The following is a 22,488-nucleotide window of genomic DNA, read 5'->3' as shown; positions in this document are numbered from 1 at the left end:
AAGTGACGGGTTTGATCATTTCAAACCGCAGATTATCTTTTATCAGAGGCGATTTTACCGGTGCAGCTTGATAAATCAGAATATCATAGAAAAGTTCATGTGTTTCAGTGATTTAATCAAAAAAATTTAACAATTTTTTATATAGACTCATAACACTGAAAGTGATATTTTAAAGTTTTATTTCTGTTAATTCAGTATTTCTAAAAATTTGAACGTTACAGACAATAAGAATGAGTTTTAATACAGAAATGTGTCATAGCCTACAGTCCATTTGTTTTCTCTTTATCCCAGGTAAGGTACTTTGGGTTGGTCTCGGATTCAAGAGTAGCTTGACACAGGGATTGTCATAGCAATTGGGAATGTTCTAGGAAATAAATATGTGTATGTGTATGTACACAAATCTATATACATACACTCGCACACACACATCTATATATACACTGCTCAAAAAAATAGAGGGAACACTCAAATAACACATCCTAGATCTGAATGAAGGAAATATTCTCATTGAATTCTTTGTTCTGTACAAAGTTGAATGTCCTGACAACAAAATCACACGAAAATCATCAATGGAAATCAAATTTATTAACCAATGGAGGCCTGGATTTGGAGTCACACACAAAATTCAAGTGGTAAAACACACTACAGGCTGATCCAACTTTGAAGTTATGTCCTTAAAACAAGTCAAAATGAGTCTCAGTATTGTGTGTGGCCTCCACGTTCCTGTATGACCTGTCTACAACGCTTGGGCATGCTGATGAGACGGCAGATGGTCTCCTGAGGTATCTCCTCCCAGACCTGGACTAAAGCATCCGCCAACTCCTGGACAGTCTGTGGTGCAACGTGACGTTGGTGGATGGAGTGAGACATGATGTCCCAGATGTGCTCAATCGGATTCAGGTCTGGGGGATGGGTGGGCCAGTCCATAGCTTCAATGTCTTCATCTTGCAGGAACTGCTGACACACTCCAGCCAGATGAGGTCTAGCATTGTCCTGCATTAGGAGGAACCCAGGGCCAACCGCACCAGCATATGGTCTCACAAGGGGTCTGAGGATCTCATCTCGGTACCTAATGGCAGTCAGGCTACCTCTGGAGAGCCATGCGGCCCTCCAAAAACTGCCACCTCACACCATTACTGACCCACTGCCAAACCAGTCATGCTGAAGGATGTTGCAGCCAGCAGATCACTCTCCACGGTGTCTCCAGACTCTGTCACATCTATCACATGTGCTCAGTGTGAACCTGCTTTCATCTGTGAAGAGCACAGGGCGCCATTGGCGAATTTGCCAATCCTGGTGTTCTCTGGCAAATGCCAAGCGTCCTACATGGTGTTGGGCTGTGAGCACAACCCCCATTTGTGGACGTCGGGCCCTCATACCATCCTCATGGAGTCTCTTTCTAGCTGATTGTAGCCTGCTGGTGGTCATTTTGCAGGGCTCTGGCAGTGCTCCTCCTGTTCCTCCTTGCACAAAGGCGGAGGTAGCGGTCCTGCTGCTGGGTTGTTGCCCTCCTACGGCCTCCTCCACGTCTCCTGGTGTACTGGCCTGTCTCCTGGTAGCGCCTCCAGGCTCTGGACACTACACTGACAGACACAGCAAACCTTCTTGCCACAGCTTGCATTGATGTGCCATCCTGGATGAGCTGCACTACCTGAGCCACTTGTGTGGGTTGTAGAGTCCGTCTCATGCTACCACGAGTGTGAAAGCACCACCAACATTCAAAAGCCACCAAAACATCAGCCAGAAAGCATAAGTACTGAGAAGTGGTCTGTGGTCCCCACCTGCAGAACCACTCCTTTATTGAGTGTGTCTTGCTAATCACCAAAGATTTATCTGTGTTGTCTATTCCATTTGTACACCATGTGAAATTGATTGTCAATCAGTGTTGCTTCCTAAGTGGACAGTTTGATTTCACAGAAGTTTGATTTACTTGGAGTTATATTGAGTTGTTTAGGTGTTCCCTTTATTGTTTTTGAGTGATAGATATATAGACAGACTGATTCTGGTGGTGTAGTTGGTAGCACTGTTGCCTTACAGCAAGAAGGTTCTTGGTTCGTCTCCTGATAGTTTTCCTCCCACAGTCCAAAGAGGTTAGCTGTTCATGAATGAGTTCATGGTTGTGTGTTGCCCTGCGATGGACTGGCGACCTCTCCATGATGTACCCCGCCTCTCGCCCAATGACTGCTGGAGATATCCGCGACCTACTATCGAATAAGCGGTTAGAATGCAGTTGTAATGAACACTTAATATTAATAATAAATAAAAAAACATGTCCTACAAGGATGTAATTTCGCACTTATAGGCTCTGAATAACCTGTTTTTGTTCTTTGAGTAAACAAATCCGTATACAGGTCCTTCTCAAAATATTAGCATATTGTGATAAAGTTCATTATTTTCCATAATGTCATGATGAAAATTTAACGTTCATATATTTTAGATTCATTGCACACTAACTGAAATATTTCAGGTCTTTTATTATCTTAATACGGATTATTTTGGCATACAGCTCATGAAAACCCAAAATTCTTATCTCACAAAATTAGCATATTTCATCCGACCAATAAAAGAAAAGTGTTTTTAATACAAAACACGTCAACCTTCAAATAATCATGTACAGTTATGCACTCAATACTTGGTCGGGAATCCTTTTGCAGAAATGACTGCTTCGTGGCATGGAGGCAATCAGCCTGTGGCACTGCTGAGGTCTTATGGAGGCCCAGGATGCTTCGATAGCGGCCTTTAGCTCATCCAGAGTGTTGGGTCTTGAGTCTCTCAACGTTCTCTTCACAATATCCCACAGATTCTCTATGGGGTTCAGGTCAGGAGAGTTGGCAGGCCAATTGAGCACAGTGATACCATGGTCAGTAAACCATTTACCAGTGGTTTTGGCACTGTGAGCAGGTGCCAGGTCGTGCTGAAAAATGAAATCTTCATCTCCATAAAGCTTTTCAGCAGATGGAAGCATGAAGTGCTCCAAAATCTCCTGATAGCTAGCTGCATTGACCCTGCCCTTGATAAAACACAGTGGACCAACACCAGCAGCTGACACGGCACCCCAGACCATCACTGACTGTGGGTACTTGACACTGGACTTCTGGCATTTTGGCATTTCCTTCTCCCCAGTCTTCCTCCAGACTCTGGCACCTTGATTTCCGAATGACATGCAGAATTTGCTTTCATCCGAAAAAAGTACTTTGGACCACTGAGCAACAGTCCAGTGCTGCTTCTCTGTAGCCCAAATCAGGCGCTTCTGCCGCTGTTTCTGGTTCAAAAGTGGCTTGACCTGGGGAATGCGGCACCTGTAGCCCATTTCCTGCACACGCCTGTGCACGGTGGATCTGGATGTTTCTACTCCAGACTCAATCCACTGCTTCCGCAGGTCCCCCAAGGTCTGGAATCGGCCCTTCTCCACAATCTTCCTCAGGGTCCGGTCACCTCTTCTCGTTGTGCAGCGTTTTCTGCCACACTTTTTCCTTCCCACAGACTTCCCACTGAGGTGCCTTGATACAGCACTCTGGGAACAGCCTATTCGTTCAGAAATGTCTTTCTGTGTCTTACCCTCTTGCTTGAGGGTGTCAATAGTGGCCTTCTGGACAGCAGTCAGGTCGGCAGTCTTACCCATGATTGGGGTTTTGAGTGATGAACCAGGCTGGGAGTTTTAAAGGCCTCAGGAATCTTTTGCAGGTGTTTAGAGTTAACTCGTTGATTCAGATGATTAGGTTCATAGCTCGTTTAGAGACCCTTTTAATGATATGCTAATTTTGTGAGATAGGAATTTTGGGTTTTCATGAGCTGTATGCCAAAATCATCTGTATTAAGACAATAAAAGACCTGAAATATTTCAGTTAGTGTGCAATGAATCTAAAATATATGAATGTTAAATTTTCATCATGACATTATGGAAAATAATGAACTTTATCACAATATGCTAATATTTTGAGAAGGACCTGTACAGGATTGGATGTTTTATTCTCCCTCTCATAAAGAATGGAGCGTCTTTCAGGGTCTTTTCTTATGCAGGGTTTTATGTGTATTAAAAGTCATAACAACTGTGAATATTCTGATGTATGCTGTATATTGTGAATCTCAGAAAGCAATTGTAGTCTGCAGAGAGTGGTCTTATATGTGCATGCAGTTACCTGAGCGCTATGTGTTGCACCACAGTCCAGGGCGTTGATTCAAGGCTTGTGGCAATTAGACCCCCCTCTCAAAAAAAGAAGATCTGTTTCATCTAATTAGGCTGCATTCGCGTATTCAGATCTATCTATCATTAGGAAATCCTTTCACAGAATAGAAAAAAAAATAGCGTGATGCGTTTGTGATATAATTTATACTGACAACTAAAAAACATGACAGCTGGTGTTAGTACGTTGCATTAAGATGTATATATAAATTTGGGAGCGTATGGCGCCGTGGCTTAGTTGGTTAAAGCGCCTGTCTAGTAAACAGGAGATCCTGGGTTCGAATCCCAGCGGTGCCTTTTATTTTTAGACTTTCATATCATGGAAGCTGCTGAGGAGGTGTTATTTACATCCAAGCAACATGCAACTAAAAAGATATTCGTTTAAGAACAACTGCTTGGTAGATGAAAATAAATACAGAAATTGTTATTATAAAGTGTTCAGAATAAGTTTCCTGAATTGAGCCTTTAAAAGTCAACAAACTGCGAGCACATTTTTATCAGAACAAGTAAATAAAGGTACATTGTTAATAAGAGGACATTTTTCCACATCTAGGAATCATGTCGAATTATTATTATTATATTTTTCCATACTGTAATGCTCCTCTGTAAAAGAGGCAATAGTTCAGTATTCTCACTCATTTGTTTGAAATATGCATTTATTTTGTGAAGTACATTCTTTTAGTTTATTTGACAACAACAGTAGGTGATTTTTTAAATCTTTTAACCTGTGGTCACTTGTGTTTACTGGTGTAACCAGTATAACAGACTCACCTGACAACATCTAATTCCTTAGTGGATCTGAACATATAATGATATGAGTAGATATGGTAAAAAAAAAACAAGCTTTCGTTACTGTACGGGATGTGCTTGTGGTTCTTAGAGTGTTCAATGGGAGGTGGAGCTTTCAGCTCTTTTCTTGTAAAACCAGCTCCCAGTTTCAATAAGGGAGGCAGACACAATGTCTACTTTTAAGGCCATTAGCCTTCCTTTTATATTAGGCTGGTTCAGATACGTCACACTCTTTGCTCTGTTGCTACAGGTCTAGGTGTGTGCACTCTTAAGCAGACTCTTGCTAAATGTCTTGTACCTTAAGTATAGATGTTATGTCATCAACCTGCCAAGGGTCATGCAAATAAAAATTATCCCTGAGCTACAATCTGACATATTTACAAATAGTGTGTATTTGTTTTTGCACCCTCCCTGTATAAAATATCCCAATCTGAATCACCACCATCACCATTCCGTCAATGCCCGCTTTGGTCGATAGAGGGCGCTCGTGTCATCCAGACACAGATGAGGTTGGTGTGAGCGAGTACAGAGGGAGAGGACCCGGCTGCTGCCACCGTACTGCCCGCTCCTGCTGACAGAGAAGAGGAGAAAACATGAGCTCCAAGAAAGGTGGGTATCTCTTCAACCCGGTCCTGTTAACCGGCTCCTGTCTGTGTTGAACTCGGAGGCTGGTGGACGTTATGGGTGCACAACAAGGCATATGAAGGCGTCAGGCATAAACGGCGCTACATGACCCGTGGCAGCCAGCTTTAAACCCTGATGATGATGATGATGTTGTGTGTGTTCTCTCTCCCTCCTACTGTCTCCACTGGACTTCTTTAATTTGGACCAGCAGTGATGTCCATTCAGGCTAGAAAGAGGCGGCCGAAGGGGAAGAAGGATAAAGCGGGTCACCATCGGAGGTAAGCGGGGCGAGGGCGGAGGCGGTAAGGGTTGGACCATTGGACCTCCTGCACTACCTGAGCCAGTTTGTTTGTGTTTACAGGACTTAGTTTGTTTGTGTGTGACGCCGCCGCTGCTGACTGTGAGACGGCGTTAGACACATGGTACAATGCGTGTTTTTCCCATCCGAGCAGGCTCCAGTGGAGTATTAGAAGTTGCCACTGAGGACTACACAGACCTCAGCTGGTTCTGTACCGGGTGCTTTCAGCAACCTTCACTCCCTGACCAGCTCAGCGATGGGCCAGGTTGGTTGACGAGTGACGGCTCGTTTCCGTGGTCCATTTGCACTAAAACGTAGGCAGCGCCTCCTCCCTCCTGTACCGTCTGTTTGGGGGGGGGTCTCTCACATGGTGTTATGTAACTTTCCTCGGCTCTGTCGGAGCATTGTTTCCTGGGTTGTGACTTTCATTGTGTGAGCGAGATGCAGTAGTATTTCAGCGGGATTTCGCTGCAGTGGCTCTGTAAAGTGCATGCGAATCGGGGTGCAGATGAGAGGGGGGCTTTCTTCATGGCACGATGCTATTGGAGCGACGTCACTGGCAGCTGAAGCAGGCATCAATTAGGTGATACCACCGGTGCGACCACCCCAGGGGGCTGCAGGAATTTGCTGGAATTCCTAAACACAGAAGCAGTCAGAAGAGACATGTGTGCATCCACGGAACTAGTAAAAACATGGAGACATCACCAGAGAGGTAAAATGATGCCACATGTAATTCCTTTTCCAGATGCAGCAGTCATGTTTTGGCTCTCTGGTGTCGTTTTTATGGACACCTACTGCCCTGTTTGTTAATCAATAGAATGTGCACAACGAGTTAACTTAAACTAAGAAATACATGCAGGAGAGACTAGCAATTTAACAACCAAAAACAGGAAAAACCATCCAGTGTTGCCCTCATTGTCCTTAAAGTTGGATTAAATCCTTCAGTTGAGTTAAGCTGCACAGGTTCTGGTCCTCTTGTAGTTTTTTTCCAAGCCAAATTGTCCTGTCCGGCCTATGTTTGTGAGGCTGTAAATGCTCAGTTTAAGCAACTTATAGGAACCTAGACACTGTGGTTATAAACTGATTAGGTCTGCAACTAATGACTGTTTCATTTCTATTTACTCTGTAAAACGCATTTTTGATATTATAACCTAACTTGCCATCCCAAAAGCTGTTTTATACAATTGTATTTATTTATTTTTATTTTTTAAAAGGAAACATGAACTATTGCATACAACACAATAAAATTCAGTTAAATTGAATTCAGTTTTATTTATATAGCGCCAATTTACAGCACATGTCAACTCAAGGCACTTCTCAAAGGGTTTGGAATGGTGTGGGGTTGTTGGGCAGGTTAAGCTACTACTAGAGTAAATAAAATGTGAACAGAGATTTATGTTTAAAAGTATAAATTATCTATATAAATTGCCACCAGCAGCTCTGATGTTAAAATTAAAAAAGGTTTACAATCAAATATGATCAAACTGAAGTGGAAATCAACAAAAATAGGCCTCAGTTCAGTAATGAGTGCAACTCCACAGGAAAAAAGAATCTGTTTCTATCACACCCATGTGCTTAAGATGTAATAATGCAAACTAACATTCCATGTAACTTGCAAAATACAGGTGTTATCTATGAGTTTGTCTGATTTAAATTAGATTTATTTGAATTCCAGCACATTTAATGTGATGAAGATAGGATGACGTGGAGTTGTTTGGTAACTTGCACAGACTCGGCACATTAACAGACACAGACCTGGTTAGATCAGTCAAACATGCATCTAAACATATACGAAAACCCTTTTTTTTTTTAGAGGAAAATGTAACAGGCAAACAATGAGCCTAACTTCACAGAACAGCATTTAGCAGCTTGAAGCTGATGGTTGCTTTGTCTGTTGGCTCTTCAGATGCCCCTCCGTGGTGCCTGTGTTGCTTTGATGTTACAGAGCGTCCAAACTTGTTTATCATTGAAGTGCTTCCATTCTTTAAACCACTTCTGCCTTTGAGAGATTTGAAAAATTTTCAGCATCCGGCTTACTTGACAGTAACACACACACACACACACACACATTCACACAGCTGTTTAGACCAGCCAGAGGTTTCTTTGCACACAATTATCACTTTTTAAAAACAGAGAAACATCTGTTAAAGTTATGTGTCGACTAAATCATTTATGTTGATTGGCTATTGCAGTTAACCAGTTATTGATTAGCTTGGGAAAATATACAGTGTAAGAGTCTGGGTGTCAACAAGGAAGGTCAGTTAAAATGCAATTCTGGGTAAGAAGTTTATCTCTGCTTCATGAGGAACAGTGCCCAACATCTGTGGAGGATGAGCAGAGATCAGAAATACTTCCTCTGATTTCTCTGGTGTTTTTTGTGCCTTAGATCTGTTATTTAACCTTTTTCAAGCCTTTCAACCAATAATACGAGCTTCCAAACTATCTCTTAAAGATGCTTGCATGGATATTAATTTAAAGTTTTCTGAATCAGATTATTCCTTATTGTCATTGTCACAAGTACAATGAAATTGTGTAATAAAAGCTGTCTGGTGCATGAGCAAAAATAATTTATGTAAAATAGAAAAACAAAAGCAGTAAAAAGATCAAATAAAAACACATGTACACACATTCATACTGACTGCACAATTCCCATTATTGTATCTTCTTTACATGTTGGCTGTGTTGAGTTTAGGTATTGCTGTTGGACAGAAACTGTTGTTGAATCTGCTCGCCCTTGCTTTGATTGATCTGTAGCATCGGACTGACGGTAACAGTTCAAACAGAGCGTGACCTGGGTGAGAAGTTCTGAGCTTCTTGGAGACAGCAAAAACTGTGAAGTTCTTCAAGTGTGAGGAGAGGACAGCCAATGATCATTTGGGCCATCTGAACATCTGGTGTACCAAACACAGATGTAGTAGGTCATTCATAAAATAAATAAACAAACTTTATTTAAAAGGGACAGTGTACAGCTCAAACATAATTGTCACCATTTGATACACTGTGCCGGATTATAGCATAAGCTAATTTGCATTTGCAGTCCCTTGACAGTTTACGAAAGAAATATGAAAATACAATAACAGAACAAAAGAAGGTTGAGCACAACATGTTACTTTCAACTCACCATTACAGACAGACACACATGAACACACACACACAGACTTATTCATTGGCACGTACACACACACTCACACACAGTCAATAATCACATATCTGAGCAGGTTTTAACAGATATTTTAGATTGGATTGAAAAAGACTCAAAGAGCTGCAGCTCCTCACGTCATCAGGCTGAGTGTTCCACTGCTTAGCAGCCTTTATAGAAAAAGCAGACAGCGCAGTAGCAGTATGACGAAAAGGTATGTTATAATCTCTCGCAGATGATATTCTTATAAATCGAATCCTCTCTAAAGGGCAAGTATGCACAAAATCAGATAGCGGACGGGGGACTAGACCAATTACAATTATATAAGCAAGACACAAATGACAAAATAACCTAAAATTTTCAAAGCTCAGTAGCTTGCATTTCTTTAATATCCTACAGTGATGGTAGTGCACTGGGTTTTTGTCCAGGGCTTTTAGAGTCTGTTTTTGAAAGACCCAAGAGGTCTTAGAACATTATCCCCAGCCTGTCCCCAACAGATGACACAGCAAGACATATGAGAGAAGATCATTGTATGCATCTTCTGAGAGACAATGTCCAATATGTTTAAAATTTATGAGGTTGAGCTTGATAGCTTTAGACATATTTTAACATGCTTCTTGAAATTCAGATTTGAGTACCCCTTTTCTCCCAGAGTCCTCTAGGCAGGCAAGGAAGACGTTCAGCTCCTCGGCCAGCAAGGCATTGCATCTGCCCCACAGTGATTGGTCTTGTGATCGGTGGGCTGCTGGATTCCCTGCTACATCTGCCTGCTGTTGTTGCTGTTCAGTTGGTCCTCAATCCTCCTCCTGTAGTCCGACTTGGGCTTTCTGATGCGTCTATTTAGGTTTGCTCGGGCTGTGCTGTAGAGACCCTCATTGCCTGACCTAAAGGTTTTTTTTCTCTTCTTCAGCAGTTGCTGGACCTCCCTGGTCCTCCAGGACTTCTCGTTGGAATAGATCTGGGTGCATTTTTCCAGAGTAACAGTGTCTATGCAGGTCTTGATGTAACATTGAACACTGTCTGTGTTATATGAAAACCCCAGGTCTAAATCTTCAAAAATCTCCCAGTTGGTCCTGTTAAAGCAGTCCTGCAGCTGTTGCAAGGTATCATCTGGCCAAGTTTGAACAGTTTTTGTGATGGTGAGAGCAGATTTCCTGAGGGAGACATAAGCAGGAATTAAAAACAGCGACAAGTGGTCAGACTGGCCCAGGTGTGGTAGTGGCCTAACCTTGTTACCCAGCATGATGTTGCTGTATACCTTGTCCAGTGTGCTAGCTCTCCTGGTAGCACACTTTATATGTTTGTGGTGGTAAGCACTGCCTATATGTCTGCATGATAGAATTCCCCTGGTATAATGTGCACAGTGTCAGGGTGTTGCTCTGCTGGTCGCTAATGCTGCTATGGCAGCTCATTTAGCTTTAGCATCTGGTGGGATCTAAACAGCAGTTACCAACTCAGCTCAACCGTCTTGTTGGCAAGATATCTGGCGTTGGTGAGAAAAAGGCTTGGAAGCGGTGTTCTGTGTGGCAGTCTCCTTCGTCAGCTAGCGCTCGGTTTCTAAGCCCTTGCTTCTGTTTCCACTCACAGCACCGCCTTCCCCTTCTTCCAATGGGGTTGGTAATCCACTGAGATCCTGGACTCCTAGCTATGTCCAGCGGGATCTTGTGTTAAGAAATTCAGCTCCTGCATGCCGTTTAAAACAAACTCATATTTTAAGGAGATCTTGCTGACTGTAGATGTTGGCTGCTCCACAGAATGAGTGTTGAACAACCAGCATTGTACATATAAACAAACATTTTAAGTACTGACCGGAAAAGCCGGGCAGTAATTAAAAGCTGCTACAACTGTGTTGGTGCACACATGGTGGTGCACCTGAAAATCATTATACACCCATCTGACCACACTTTCATGAATTGTGCCATACCTAAAGTAAGTCTGACCACACATTTCTGTCCAGCCACTGCTCTGCACTGATGTGGGGAAGTCTGAATACGCTGTAGTGCTCATACAAAGCTTGTATAGTTTGATGTTTGACTTCACTTCTTTGTATAAGAACCACAAGTTGCAAAAACAAAGGGAAGCTTCGAAGAAGGTCTCATAATTATACAACATCAGCTGATCTGGACATATTCTTAACTCCTTTACCTGTCTTTGACAGTTGACCTTTGTCATCGTCAAGCATTGTTCTCCCCTGTTATGAAACAGATTAATGCCCGGCTTCCACCACAGGGCTCCATGCAGCTGCGAAACTGGTTCAGAAACCACTACACAATCTGTGCACGCATCTTCACCACATTAAAAACCACATTAAAAACCTAGGCCTTTAGAGCATATTGTACCTGACTGTTTGGATTGTGCTACATTTATGCACCTGACTTTGATGCCTTCCTATTTAAGTAAGATAAAGCATGGTCTGTTTGAACTCATCTGTTCAGGGGCAGAAATATAGGCAAATATAGGCATATAAAATTCTCTTAGCTTTCAGAGATGCCCATCATTCCTACTGCCAAAAGAAATGTACAGTGGGCAAAGAACAATTTAAATCCCAGCTCTGAGGCACATATTAGTGGACCTTGGAGTTTATTTTTCAAGAAACATATGGGCAAGTTTAGGAAAGGCATAGCGGGCAGCATTCTGTAGTTCATCTGGAATTACATTAAACTCTTAACTGCTTTTTAAGCCTTTGAATTTCCATAAACTGTCTTTGATTGTCTGAATTTGTGAGAGTTTCATTCAGGTTTTCATACTTGGAGGAATGCTTTTTTTTCGGACTTTCCAAACATTAGCTCCTGTTGGTAGGCAGAGGTATTACAGCTTGCTTTTTGCTATGATTCAGTTCAAACCCTTATTGTCTTATCCATCATGCCTGTGAGGCCCAACGAACCAGTCCTCGCTGTTCTTGGAAACGTTTTTGTTAATGTTTGTGCCCCTATCAGAAGTTGGCTGGATATAGGATGAAATATCTAAAATGCTAACGGGAGTATTTCGACAACCGTTAGATGTGTTGTACCGGCAAGAAAGATCTCTGGATCACAAACCCTCACACATTTACTACCCCCAAGGCAAAATATTAGCAATCCGGAGGCTGTTTAGTCAGATGTTTTTACCTTGGAGCAAAAAAAAACTCCAGATATGACAAAAAAAACTACTTTATATAATAGCTCAACATCCTGGCTCTACAAAGCACACCTCAGTAAATTTGGTTACATTGGTGTAATTAAGAGCACATCTTTTTTTCCAATCAAGTATAACAATAAGTACAACTAGCGTCCATCCAATAGTGCATTTGGAAGCCCAATAGCTCTCTAGGGACCAAGGTACACCTTCCACATTTTTTCCTAGATCCTGGACCATTTCCAAACAACACTTGAACAAACTTGAGGTTTTTCAAATTTAGTGTCTCCATCAGATCCTTTAATCTTTCTACATCACAGAATGTTAAACTATGCTATATAAGAACAATGTCAGTAGCAACCAATTCTTAGAGAACAAGTCCAGAAACACAGACTGCAGTGGTTCTGCTATGTCTACACAGTGAATGCTGAATGACTGTTGCACAAATGTTTGTGGTGGCAGCGACCTGCACATCGGAGAACCCAACGCGATGCAACAAAGAGAACACGGGCAAAGCAAATTGAATCGGAAGTCTCAATGTCTCAATCTCAGCCAAGCAAAGGTCAGCGACATGGACTGTCAAGTGTGAAAAAACACTGCTGTAGCATTCATCATCCAACATCACCCACAGCAGCATATAGGTAGTAAGGACAACCACAACATCCATGCATCAGTTATAGGCTAAAGAAGGCTTTTGTTGCACCTTATGGCTTTTATGATAGCTTCAATTCTTTGAGGCATAGAAATCATAGGTGGAGGGAATTTTGTACTGATTGTTTTGCTAAAAAAGGTGTCCGTGCTTTAATATCTAGTTTTCATTCTTCTCAAAACAGGGTGTTGTCTGAAAAAAAGGGAAGTGATGATAGACTCATTGAACTGTTTCTGCTAGAAACAAACTTGTAAATGTAACTATATTTATATGTATGTATGTGTGTGTGTGTGTGTGTGTGTGTGTGTATGTATTATGTATGTATGTATGTATGTAAAAATGCATTTATTTCCATTTTGCATGGAAAATTTTGTGACATGATAAGTTGTAGAAAAATTATCACATTGTTTTTTTTTTTTTGGATTGTATTTGTTCCTACATATAATAGATACTCATACTCGTCGTCTTACGCTTTATCCGGGACCGGGTCGCGGGGGCAGCAGACTCAGCAGAGACGCCCAGACGTCCCTCTCCCCAGACACCTCCTCCAGCTCCTCCGGGTGGAGCCCAAGGCGTCCATAGTCCCTCCAGCGTGTCCTGGGTCGTCCCCTGGGCCTCCTCCCGGTGGGACGTGCCTGGAACACCTCCCGAGGAAGGCGTCCAGGAGGCATCCGGTATAGATGCCCGAGCCACCTCAACTGGCTCCTCTCGATGTGGAGGAGCAGCGGCTCTACTCCGAGCCCCTCCCGGATGGCTGAGCTCCTCACCCTATCTCTAAGGGAGTGACCGGCCACCCTACGGAGGAAGCTCATTTCAGCCGCTTGTATCTGGGATCTCGTTCTTTCGGTCATGACCCAAAGTTCATGGCCATAGGTGAGGGTAGGAACATAGACCAACCGGTAAATTGAGAGCTTCGCTTTTCGGCTCAGCTCTCTCTTCACCACAACGGACCGTCAATTTCCCGCTCCATTCTTCCCCCACTCGTGAACAAGACCCCGAGATACTTAAACTCCTCCACTTGAGGCAGGAACTCCCTTCCAACCTGAAGAGGACAAGCCACCCTTTTCCGGTCGAGAACCATGGCCTCGGACTTGGAGGAACTGATCTTCATCCCAGCCGCTTCACACTCGGCTGTGAACCGCCCCAGTGCATGCTGTAGGTCTTGGCTAGAGGGGGCCAGCAAGACCATGTCATCAGCAAAAAGAAGAGACGAAATCCTCTGGTCCCCAAACCAGACCCCCTCCGGCCCTTGGCTGCGCCAAGAAATCCTGTCCATAAAAGTTATGAACAGGACCGGTGACAAAGGGCAGCCCTGCTGGAGTCCAACATGCACCGGGAACAGGTCCGACTTAGTGCCGGCAATGCGAACCAAACTCCTGCTCCGCTTGTACAGAGACCGGATGGCCCCTAGTAAAGGGCCCCCAATTCCATACTCCTGGAGCACCCACCACAGGGCATCACCAGGGACACAGTCGAATGCTTTCTCCAGGTCCACAAAACACATGTGTACCGGTTGGGCAAAATCCCATGAACCCTCAAGTACCCTGTAGAGGGTATAGAGCTGGTCCAGTGTTCTACGGCCGGGACGAAAACCACACTGCTCCTCCTGAAGCCGAGGTTCGACCATCGGCCGGACTCTCCTCTCCAATACCCTGGCGTAGGCCTTACCAGGGAGGCTGAGGAGTGTGATCCCCCTGTAGTTGGAACACACCCTCCGGTCACCCTTCTTATGTAGGGGGACCACCACCCCAGTCTGCCAATCCAAAGGCACTGTCCCCGTCCGCCACGCAATGTTGAAGAGGTGTGTCAACCATGACAGCCCCACAACATCCAAAGACTTGAGGTACTCAGGGCGGATCTCATCCAACCCCGAAGCCCTGCCACCGCGGAGCTTTTTAACCACCTCAGTGACTTCAGCCCGGGTGATGAAAGAGTCCAACCCCGAGTCCCCAGCCTCTGTTTCCACCAGGGAATGCGTGATGGCAGGATTGAGGAGATTCTCGAAGTACTCCTTCCACCACCCGATAATGTCCTCAGTCGAGGTCAGCAGCTCCCCACCCCCACTGTAAACAGTGTTGGCGAAGCACTGCTTCCCCCTCCTGAGGCGCTGGACGGTTTGCCAGAATCGCTTCGGGCCAACCGGTAGTCCTTCTCCATGGCCTCACCGAACTCCTCCCAGGTCCGAGTTTTTGCCTCTGCCACCGCCCGGGCCGCGGCACGCTTGGCCCCACGGTACCCGCCATCCGCCTCAGGAGTCCCACAAGCCAACCACAGCCGATAGGACTCCTTCTTCAGCTTGACAGCGTCCCTTACTGCCGGTGTCCACCACCGGGTTTGGGGATTGCCGCCGCGACAATCGACAATAGATGCGGAGAACATGGTCCACTCGAACACTATGTCTCCAACATCCCTCGGAATCTGATCAAAGCTCTCCCGGAGGTGAGAGTTGAATACATCCCTGGCCAAGGGGTCCGCCAGACGTTCCCAGCAGACCCTCACTATGCGCTTGGGCCTGCCAAATCTATCCAGCTTTCTCCTCCTCCAGCGGATCCAACTCACAACCAGGTGGTGATCAGTGGACAGCTCAGCCCCTCTCTTCATCCGAGTGTCCAAAACATGCGGCCGAAGGTCTGATGATACGACAACAAAGTCGATCATTCCAGAGTCCAGCCCCTCTCGAGGAGATGGGTTCCAGAGCCCACGCTGTGCGTGGAGGCGAGCCCGACTATTTTTAGTCAATATCTCTCGACCTCCCGCACAAGCTCAGGCTCCTTCCCCCACAGCGAGGTGACATTCCACGTCCCTAGAGCCAGCCTAAGCATCCAGGGATCGGGCCACCGAGGTCTCCACCTTCGTCCGCCGCCCAATCCTCTTTGCACCGGTCCCTCACGGTTCACCCTGCAGGTGGTGGCCCCACTGGGGTATGGTCTCGCGTCTCTCCTTCGGGCTTGGCCCGGCTGGGTCCCGCGAGGAACAACCCAGCCACCAGGCGCTCTCCGACGAGTCCCGACCCCAGGCCTGGCTCCAGGGTGGGACCCTTGCTCCACCGTACCGGGCGACGTCACGTGCCTCAATTTTGTAGTCGTCATGAGGGGTTCTTGAACCGCTCTTTGTCTGACCTGTCACCTAGAGCCTGTTTGCCATGGGAGACCCTACCAGGGGCATTTAAGCCCCAGACAACATAGCCTCTAGGATCATTCGAGCACTGAAACCCCTCCACCACGTTATGGTGGCGGTTCAAGGAGGGGTATAATAGATACTATCATCTGTTATTAGCCTTTTTCAATGATGACTCAGCTGAAGTAATACTAGCGCTTGTCCTTTTTCGCTGTAATTGCAGCCATTGCAATGAATCAGAATTCTGCAAGAAAGGCTGATTAGAGCTGTCAGTAATGTAATGGCAACACGTCAACCTCTTTGGAACTTTGGCCTTTTACTTTCTCTTGATCGTTTTTGTTTGTCACCCAATGTATCCTCTGGGGTGAGTTGGTTCCTCTCTCCAGCTGTTGCTTTAGCAGTGGAACACATAAAGCCACCTCAGTATGTTGGCATTTGTTGGTCATAACTTTTCCTGACAGCACTATTGAATCTAAATGCTAATATTCTTCTTGGGATTTATATCTGTCAGTTTGCAGATCCTTTCCTAGCTCTGTGTGCCCTTCTGCATGAAATGAGCTGACTCCAAGAGGATGTATGTTCCCACACAGCGCTTTGTAGACCTCACAGATTGTTTGTGCATGGACTTTTTCTGTGGCTTTGGAATGCGGAGGAGAGCGGGGAGCTGGAATCATGCGGAGGTTGATACTAGTACTTATTTGATACGTAGAATGAATGTACTTTAGGTTGTGAACAAACACATTTTAGAGAAAATATTAACTGTCACTAACCGAAAACGAAGGCTTAGACAGACAGAACAGTCTGTTCAGTTGTCCTATAACAATATTTAGTAAACAACCAACAATTAATTAATTCATTCTGTCTGTCAGCCTGCTTGGAAACCAAATCGCTCTTTCATCTGAGCAGCATCTCTACAGCCGCCTCATTGACCAGCCTGCATCATGAACAGCTCCCACCTCACTGACTGCTAACCCTGCGAAAGATGGTTGAATAACATTAAAATAAGAATAGTGTTTTGGTTTTTTTTTTATATAAAATTTTTGGTACTGCAAAACTCTTACCCTTATCAATTCTTGCAAAATGAAATTAACTTCTGCATGTTTTTTAGATCATAGTGAAGTTTGACTTATTACTTCACTACTTTATGTTCAAAGACATTCTTTTAATCAGTGTGTCTGTGAACTTATTAGTTATTTGATTTCCAGGGGTATAAATATGATGTCGTAGAAAGGCTCATTCCTGCTAGCCGCTGGCCCCTAAGCCGAGTGAAGACCCTTATTAATTATGCCACCACGGGAACCTGTTAGAGTTGTTGCTTCTATGGAACCACTGAATTTTCTGGACTTTTTAAAGGAAAATCTGGTGGTTTTGGTCTGTGCCATTGGGTCTTTCCCCAAGATAAGGTCCAAACATATAGCCAAATCAGAAAACTGGTTCTTCACCAGATACAAATCAACCTTGTTTTGTGGCAACTATGATCTCCAGAACTAAATGCTACAGAAAACCTATGTGCTGAGCTGCAGAGAAGAGAGCATAGGAAAGGACCTAGAACTCTGGACAATCTAAAGAGATTGTGCAAAGGGGAGTGGTCCCTCCAACCTTGTTAGATGTCATAGGGTGGTTGTACAAAGTATTGACAGCAGAGGTGGCGAGAAGTGTGGCGTTGCTGGGGTTGTTAAACACAAATATTTCCTAATGTGGATATTTTCCCTCACTGATTAAACATGCAAATTAAAGGTCAGATTTTTCAAAACTACTAAAGTTATTTAAGATTCAGTTGAGGCGAAAGAAATTACCCTCTTCTGCTGTGAAATGGAAACTACCAGTGTTGTACTTTGATGAAGCCTCATCCAAGGCTGATTGATTATTAAGCCAACAGTTTGAACTGGATGTTAAATGAAATTGGTAATATCGAATAATATATCTCTACCATCTGGTGAATTTCTCAAACTATATGCTCTTTTTCTTTTAAATTTACATATTTGCCATCTTGTCATGGTTCTGTAATAACTTTTTAGTGGGTCATTGTTGTGGTGCAGCAGATGATGTAAAACATCAGAGGAAAGTAGTTTAAAATGCACTTTATGACCCTAATAATGAGCCGCCTTCATTGAACAACCTTTCACTGCAGCCACTGCTCAGAGTCTTATTCTTATTCTTCTTTGCAAAATAACTCGGATTAGATGGAAAGCATCTGCGAACATTTTTTAAGGTTTTGACATCTACAGGTCCTTCTCAAAATATTAGCATATTGTGATAAAGTTCATTATTTTCCATAATGTCATGATGAAAATTTAACATTCATATATTTTAGATTCATTGCACACTAACTGAAATATTTCAGGTCTTTTATTGTCTTAATACGGATGATTTTGGCATACAGCTCATGAAAACCCAAAATTCCTATCTCACAAAATTAGCATATCATTAAAAGGGTCTCTAAACGAGCTATGAACCTAATCATCTGAATCAATGAGTTAACTCTAAACACCTGCAAAAGATTCCTGAGGCCTTTAAAACTCCCAGCCTGGTTCATCACTCAAAACCCCAATCATGGGTAAGACTGCCGACCTGACTGCTGTCCAGAAGGCCACTATTGACACCCTCAAGCAAGAGGGTAAGACACAGAAAGAAATTTCTGTACAAATAGGCTGTTCCCAGAGTGCTGTATCAAAGCACCTCAGTGGGAAGTCTGTGGGAAGGAAAAAGTGTGGCAGAAAACGCTGCACAACGAGAAGAAGTGACCGGACCCTGAGGAAGATTGTGGAGAAGGGCCAATTCCAGACCTTGGGGGACCTGCGGAAGCAGTGGTCTGAGTCTGGAGTAGAAACATCCAGAGCCACCGTGCACAGGCGTGTGCAGGAAATGGGCTACAGGTGCCGCATTCCCCAGGTCAAGCCACTTTTGAACCAGAAACAGCGGCAGAAGCGCCTGACCTGGGCTACAGAGAAGCAGCACTGGACTGTTGCTCAGTAGTCCAAAGTACTTTTTTCGGATGAAAACAAATTCTGCATGTCATTCGGAAATCAAGGTGCCAGAGTCTGGAGGAAGACTGGGGAGAAGGAAATGCCAAAATGCCAGAAGTCCAGTGTCAAGTACCCACAGTCAGTGATGGTCTGGGGTACCGTGTCAGCTGCTGGTGTTGGTCCACTGTGTTTTATCAAGGGCAGGGTCAATGCAGCTAGCTATCAGGAGATTTTGGAGCACTTCATGCTTCCATCTGCTGAAAAGCTTTATGGAGATGAAGATTTCATTTTTCAGCATGACCTGGCACCTGCTCACAGTGCCAAAACCACTGGTAAATGGTTTACTGACCATGGTATCACTGTGCTCAATTGGCCTGCCAACTCTCCTGACCTGAACCCCATAGAGAATCTGTGGGATATTGTGAAGAGAACGTTGAGAGACTCAAGACCCAACACTCTGGATGAGCTAAAGGCCGCTATCGAAGCATCCTGGGCCTCCATAAGACCTCAGCAGTGCCACAGGCTGATTGCCTCCATGCCACGCCGCATTGAAGCAGTCATTTCTGCAAAAGGATTCCCGACCAAGTATTGAGTGCATAACTGTACATGATTATTTGAAGGTTGACGTTTTTTGTGTTAAAAACACTTTTCTTTTATTGGTCGGATGAAATATGCTAATTTTGTGAGATAGGAATTTTGGGTTTTCATGAGCTCTATGCCAAAATCATCCGTATTAAGACAATAAAAGACCTGAAATATTTCAGTTAGTGTGCAATAAATCTAAAATATATGAATGTTAAATTTTCATCATTACATTATGGAAAATAATGAACTTTATCACAATATGCTAATATTTTGAGAAGGACCTGTAAATGTCCTCTGTATGAATGGCTCCCCTGATGATGAATTTAGTGTGCAGCTACAGCATCTATCAATGAATCCGAGATACTTTGTTTCTCGGACTGGGCCAGATGTCCTGGTGTGTCTGTGCAGGGTTGATGGCTTGCATGTGTTATGTTCTAGATGTGAGATGAAGAACATCTCAGTGGTTTGACCTTTGGCGAACAGATTTGTATTCCTCAAGCCAGTAGTGCTTCTCCCATCAATACTGCAGTTTGCTTGGATGGAGTGGAGGACATGTGCTTTGAGCTAAGCATGTGAGCTGCATGTAGAAGCAGGATGAGAGACACATGGGGAGAAGAAAGAAGAAATATAGAGAGACAGGGTGGTCAGGAGAATTGATTAGGTGTGAGCTTTTGTCCTGATCTGAGGTTGCATTAGTAGAGACCTGGATGAGGAAATGAAGAAAGTATAGAGATAGAAAGCAGTGTCTTGCCAAAGTATTCAGACCCCTTGACCCTTTTCACATTTTGCTGTATGAGAGTCACAAACGTTAATATTTTATTTAATAGACAAACACATAGCTGTGGGTATTTGTGGGTGGAAGATGGAGGTATACAATACATGAGTTCAAAATTTTCTTAAAACAATAGATCAGTCTCCGCCTTGACACAAATTCTCAATTGGATTCAGGTCTGCACTTGACTGGGCCGTTCTCACCCGTCAGTATGCTTTGATCAAAACCATTACACTGTAGGTCCGACTGCATGTTTTATTTTGTTGTCCTGGTGGAAGGTGGACCTCTGCCCCAGTTCCAAGTCTCCTGCAGCCTCCAGGAGTTTTTCTTCATGTATTGCACTGCATTTGGCTCTTTCCGTCCTCCAATTAACTCAGATCAGCTTTCCTGTCCCTGTTGAGCAAAATCACCACAGGATTATGGTCAAGGCTCAGAGTTATGAGCAGTGTGAAGTTTTCAGCTACATATATTGTTTTGGATTTGGGCCAGAATGTTCAGTTTGGTCTCACCTGACTTGATCACCTTCTATATGTTGGTGTGCCCCGACATGGCCTGCGGCAGACTTCCGTTGGTTTTCCTTCAACAATAGCTTTCTTCTCGCCATTCTTCTATGTGTAGTGGATGACGGATAGTTGTACTCTTAACAGATTGTTCCACCTAAGCTGTGAATCTCTGCAGCTCCCCCAGAGTTACTGTGGTCCTCTTGGGTGCTTCTGTGATTGATGCTCTCCTTGCCCAACCTGTCTTGTTTACATTGAGGTCCATGCCTTGGTAGGTTTTCAGATGATGGATTGAACAGTGATCTGTGAGAGGTTCAGAGCTATTGGGTTCTTCACATAAATGTCCTCTAACAAACTTTCTGAGGCCTTCACACAACAGGTGCATTTATACTGAGGTTAGAATTAAACGCAGGTTGAAATTGGTGGTACTCCATTTTACTTAGGGGTATCAGAGGGAAGGGAGCCCCACTGTTTTGTTATTTGGAAAAGTTCAAGAAGTGTGAATACTATTTTACAAGATGCTGTAACTAGACTCATTTAACCTGAGGAACAAAGATCATCCCGCTTCCGTATTTCACTTGATTGTCATGATCACAACAAAGCCCTCCAAACCCACTCTCTGTCATGCTGGGAGCGCTGGAGGAAATTCACTTTACGTCAGCCTGCTGAGCAGTGTGTCAGAGGAGCAGAATTAATCACACACCATAAATTTAGCTGCACATAGATGATTAATTATCTGGAAACTTGGCAGAGGACCGCTGTTTTAGAGCTGCACAATCATTTTCGGCCACTTTGGATCAGCACAAACAAGAAACTTGGCATGGCCATATTTGTAGGCGAGGATAGCCTGATGGCAAAAATGTTGTCTGTATAAATGCTGAATAAATTTAGTGTTCTTGCTTCTCAGTAAAAAACAAAATGAAAAGAAAATGATTTTCGGTAAATTCTTCTGAAGTCTTTCTTTTAACAGATATCTAAAATCTGAATCCAGCTGAAATGAATGAGCCCACTCTCATTCTGTCAAAGAGACGAGATCTGCTCCTGTCAGATGATTCATTGTTACAGACTGAATTGTGTGGAGATATTAGCCATTTCCTGCGTATGTGAGTGGGACGGATTTTTCCCTGGTGGCCACAATGCTTACATTATTACTGCTACACAGACTAATTGAATATAGAAGTAGGCAGGGCTGATAATTTGTGGTTATATGAAATGAATCTCATCTACTCACGTGCTTTTAGGGGATGTAAGTTGAAATTGGTTGATTTATCCCTACACAACAGCAGTTTATCTAAGGAGAAAGGATTTGAGCTTGTTCCGGATTTATCCTGCTACTTTTCCACAGGATTCACCTAGGCTCAAACATCAGAGCAGATCTACAGAGTCAATCAGACCAAAAGAAGAGTCTGAGCAAGAGCGACTGAGAAGAACAGATTCTCAGCCTCTCTCTGTGTGGTCCAGAGAGGATTTACAGGAAGTGGGGATTTGTTCCTTGCGTGTTGCGCTCATGAGATTCAGTCCAGTCCTGTACTGAGAGTCATTACTGGGGCATGTAATTCTGTGAAGACAGCATATCAAAGGATGGAGATTCACTCAACTCCTCTCTACTGCCATCTTCTGGCTAAATTTGAGGTCAAAATTGCTTGTCAGTCAATATTTTTTTTGACCCTTGTCTCTGTACTATCTAAAATAAACTGACAAAACTTTAACAGCATCCCTTATTGTTTAACACAGTTGGATGGTAAATATTAG

The 22,488-nt window shown here is 43.8% G+C and overlaps 1 protein-coding gene and 1 non-coding gene across 2 annotated transcripts in view; both read left to right on the top strand.

Moving 5' to 3' along the window:
* Positions 1 to 4,406: 4,406 nt before the first annotated feature.
* On the top strand, positions 4,407 to 4,480 carry trnat-agu. Its single transcript has one exon. It is a non-coding gene; the product is annotated as a tRNA-Thr (tRNA).
* Positions 4,481 to 5,546: 1,066 nt separating this feature from the next.
* Positions 5,547 to 22,488, top strand: part of srpk2 (SRSF protein kinase 2) — a 93,911-nt gene continuing 76,969 nt past the window's right edge. Inside the window, exons 1-2 of the mRNA XM_047354492.1 lie at positions 5,547 to 5,581; positions 5,805 to 5,874. Coding sequence (XP_047210448.1) covers positions 5,566 to 5,581; positions 5,805 to 5,874 — 86 coding nt within the window. The 5' untranslated portion in view covers positions 5,547 to 5,565. The remainder of the gene's footprint in view (positions 5,582 to 5,804; positions 5,875 to 22,488) is intronic.

The sequence above is a fragment of the Girardinichthys multiradiatus genome, chromosome 2 (assembly GCF_021462225.1).
Source record: "Girardinichthys multiradiatus isolate DD_20200921_A chromosome 2, DD_fGirMul_XY1, whole genome shotgun sequence".
In the NCBI taxonomy this organism is placed as follows: Eukaryota; Metazoa; Chordata; class Actinopteri; order Cyprinodontiformes; family Goodeidae; genus Girardinichthys; species Girardinichthys multiradiatus.
This window is presented reverse-complemented; position numbering and strand designations above follow the sequence as displayed.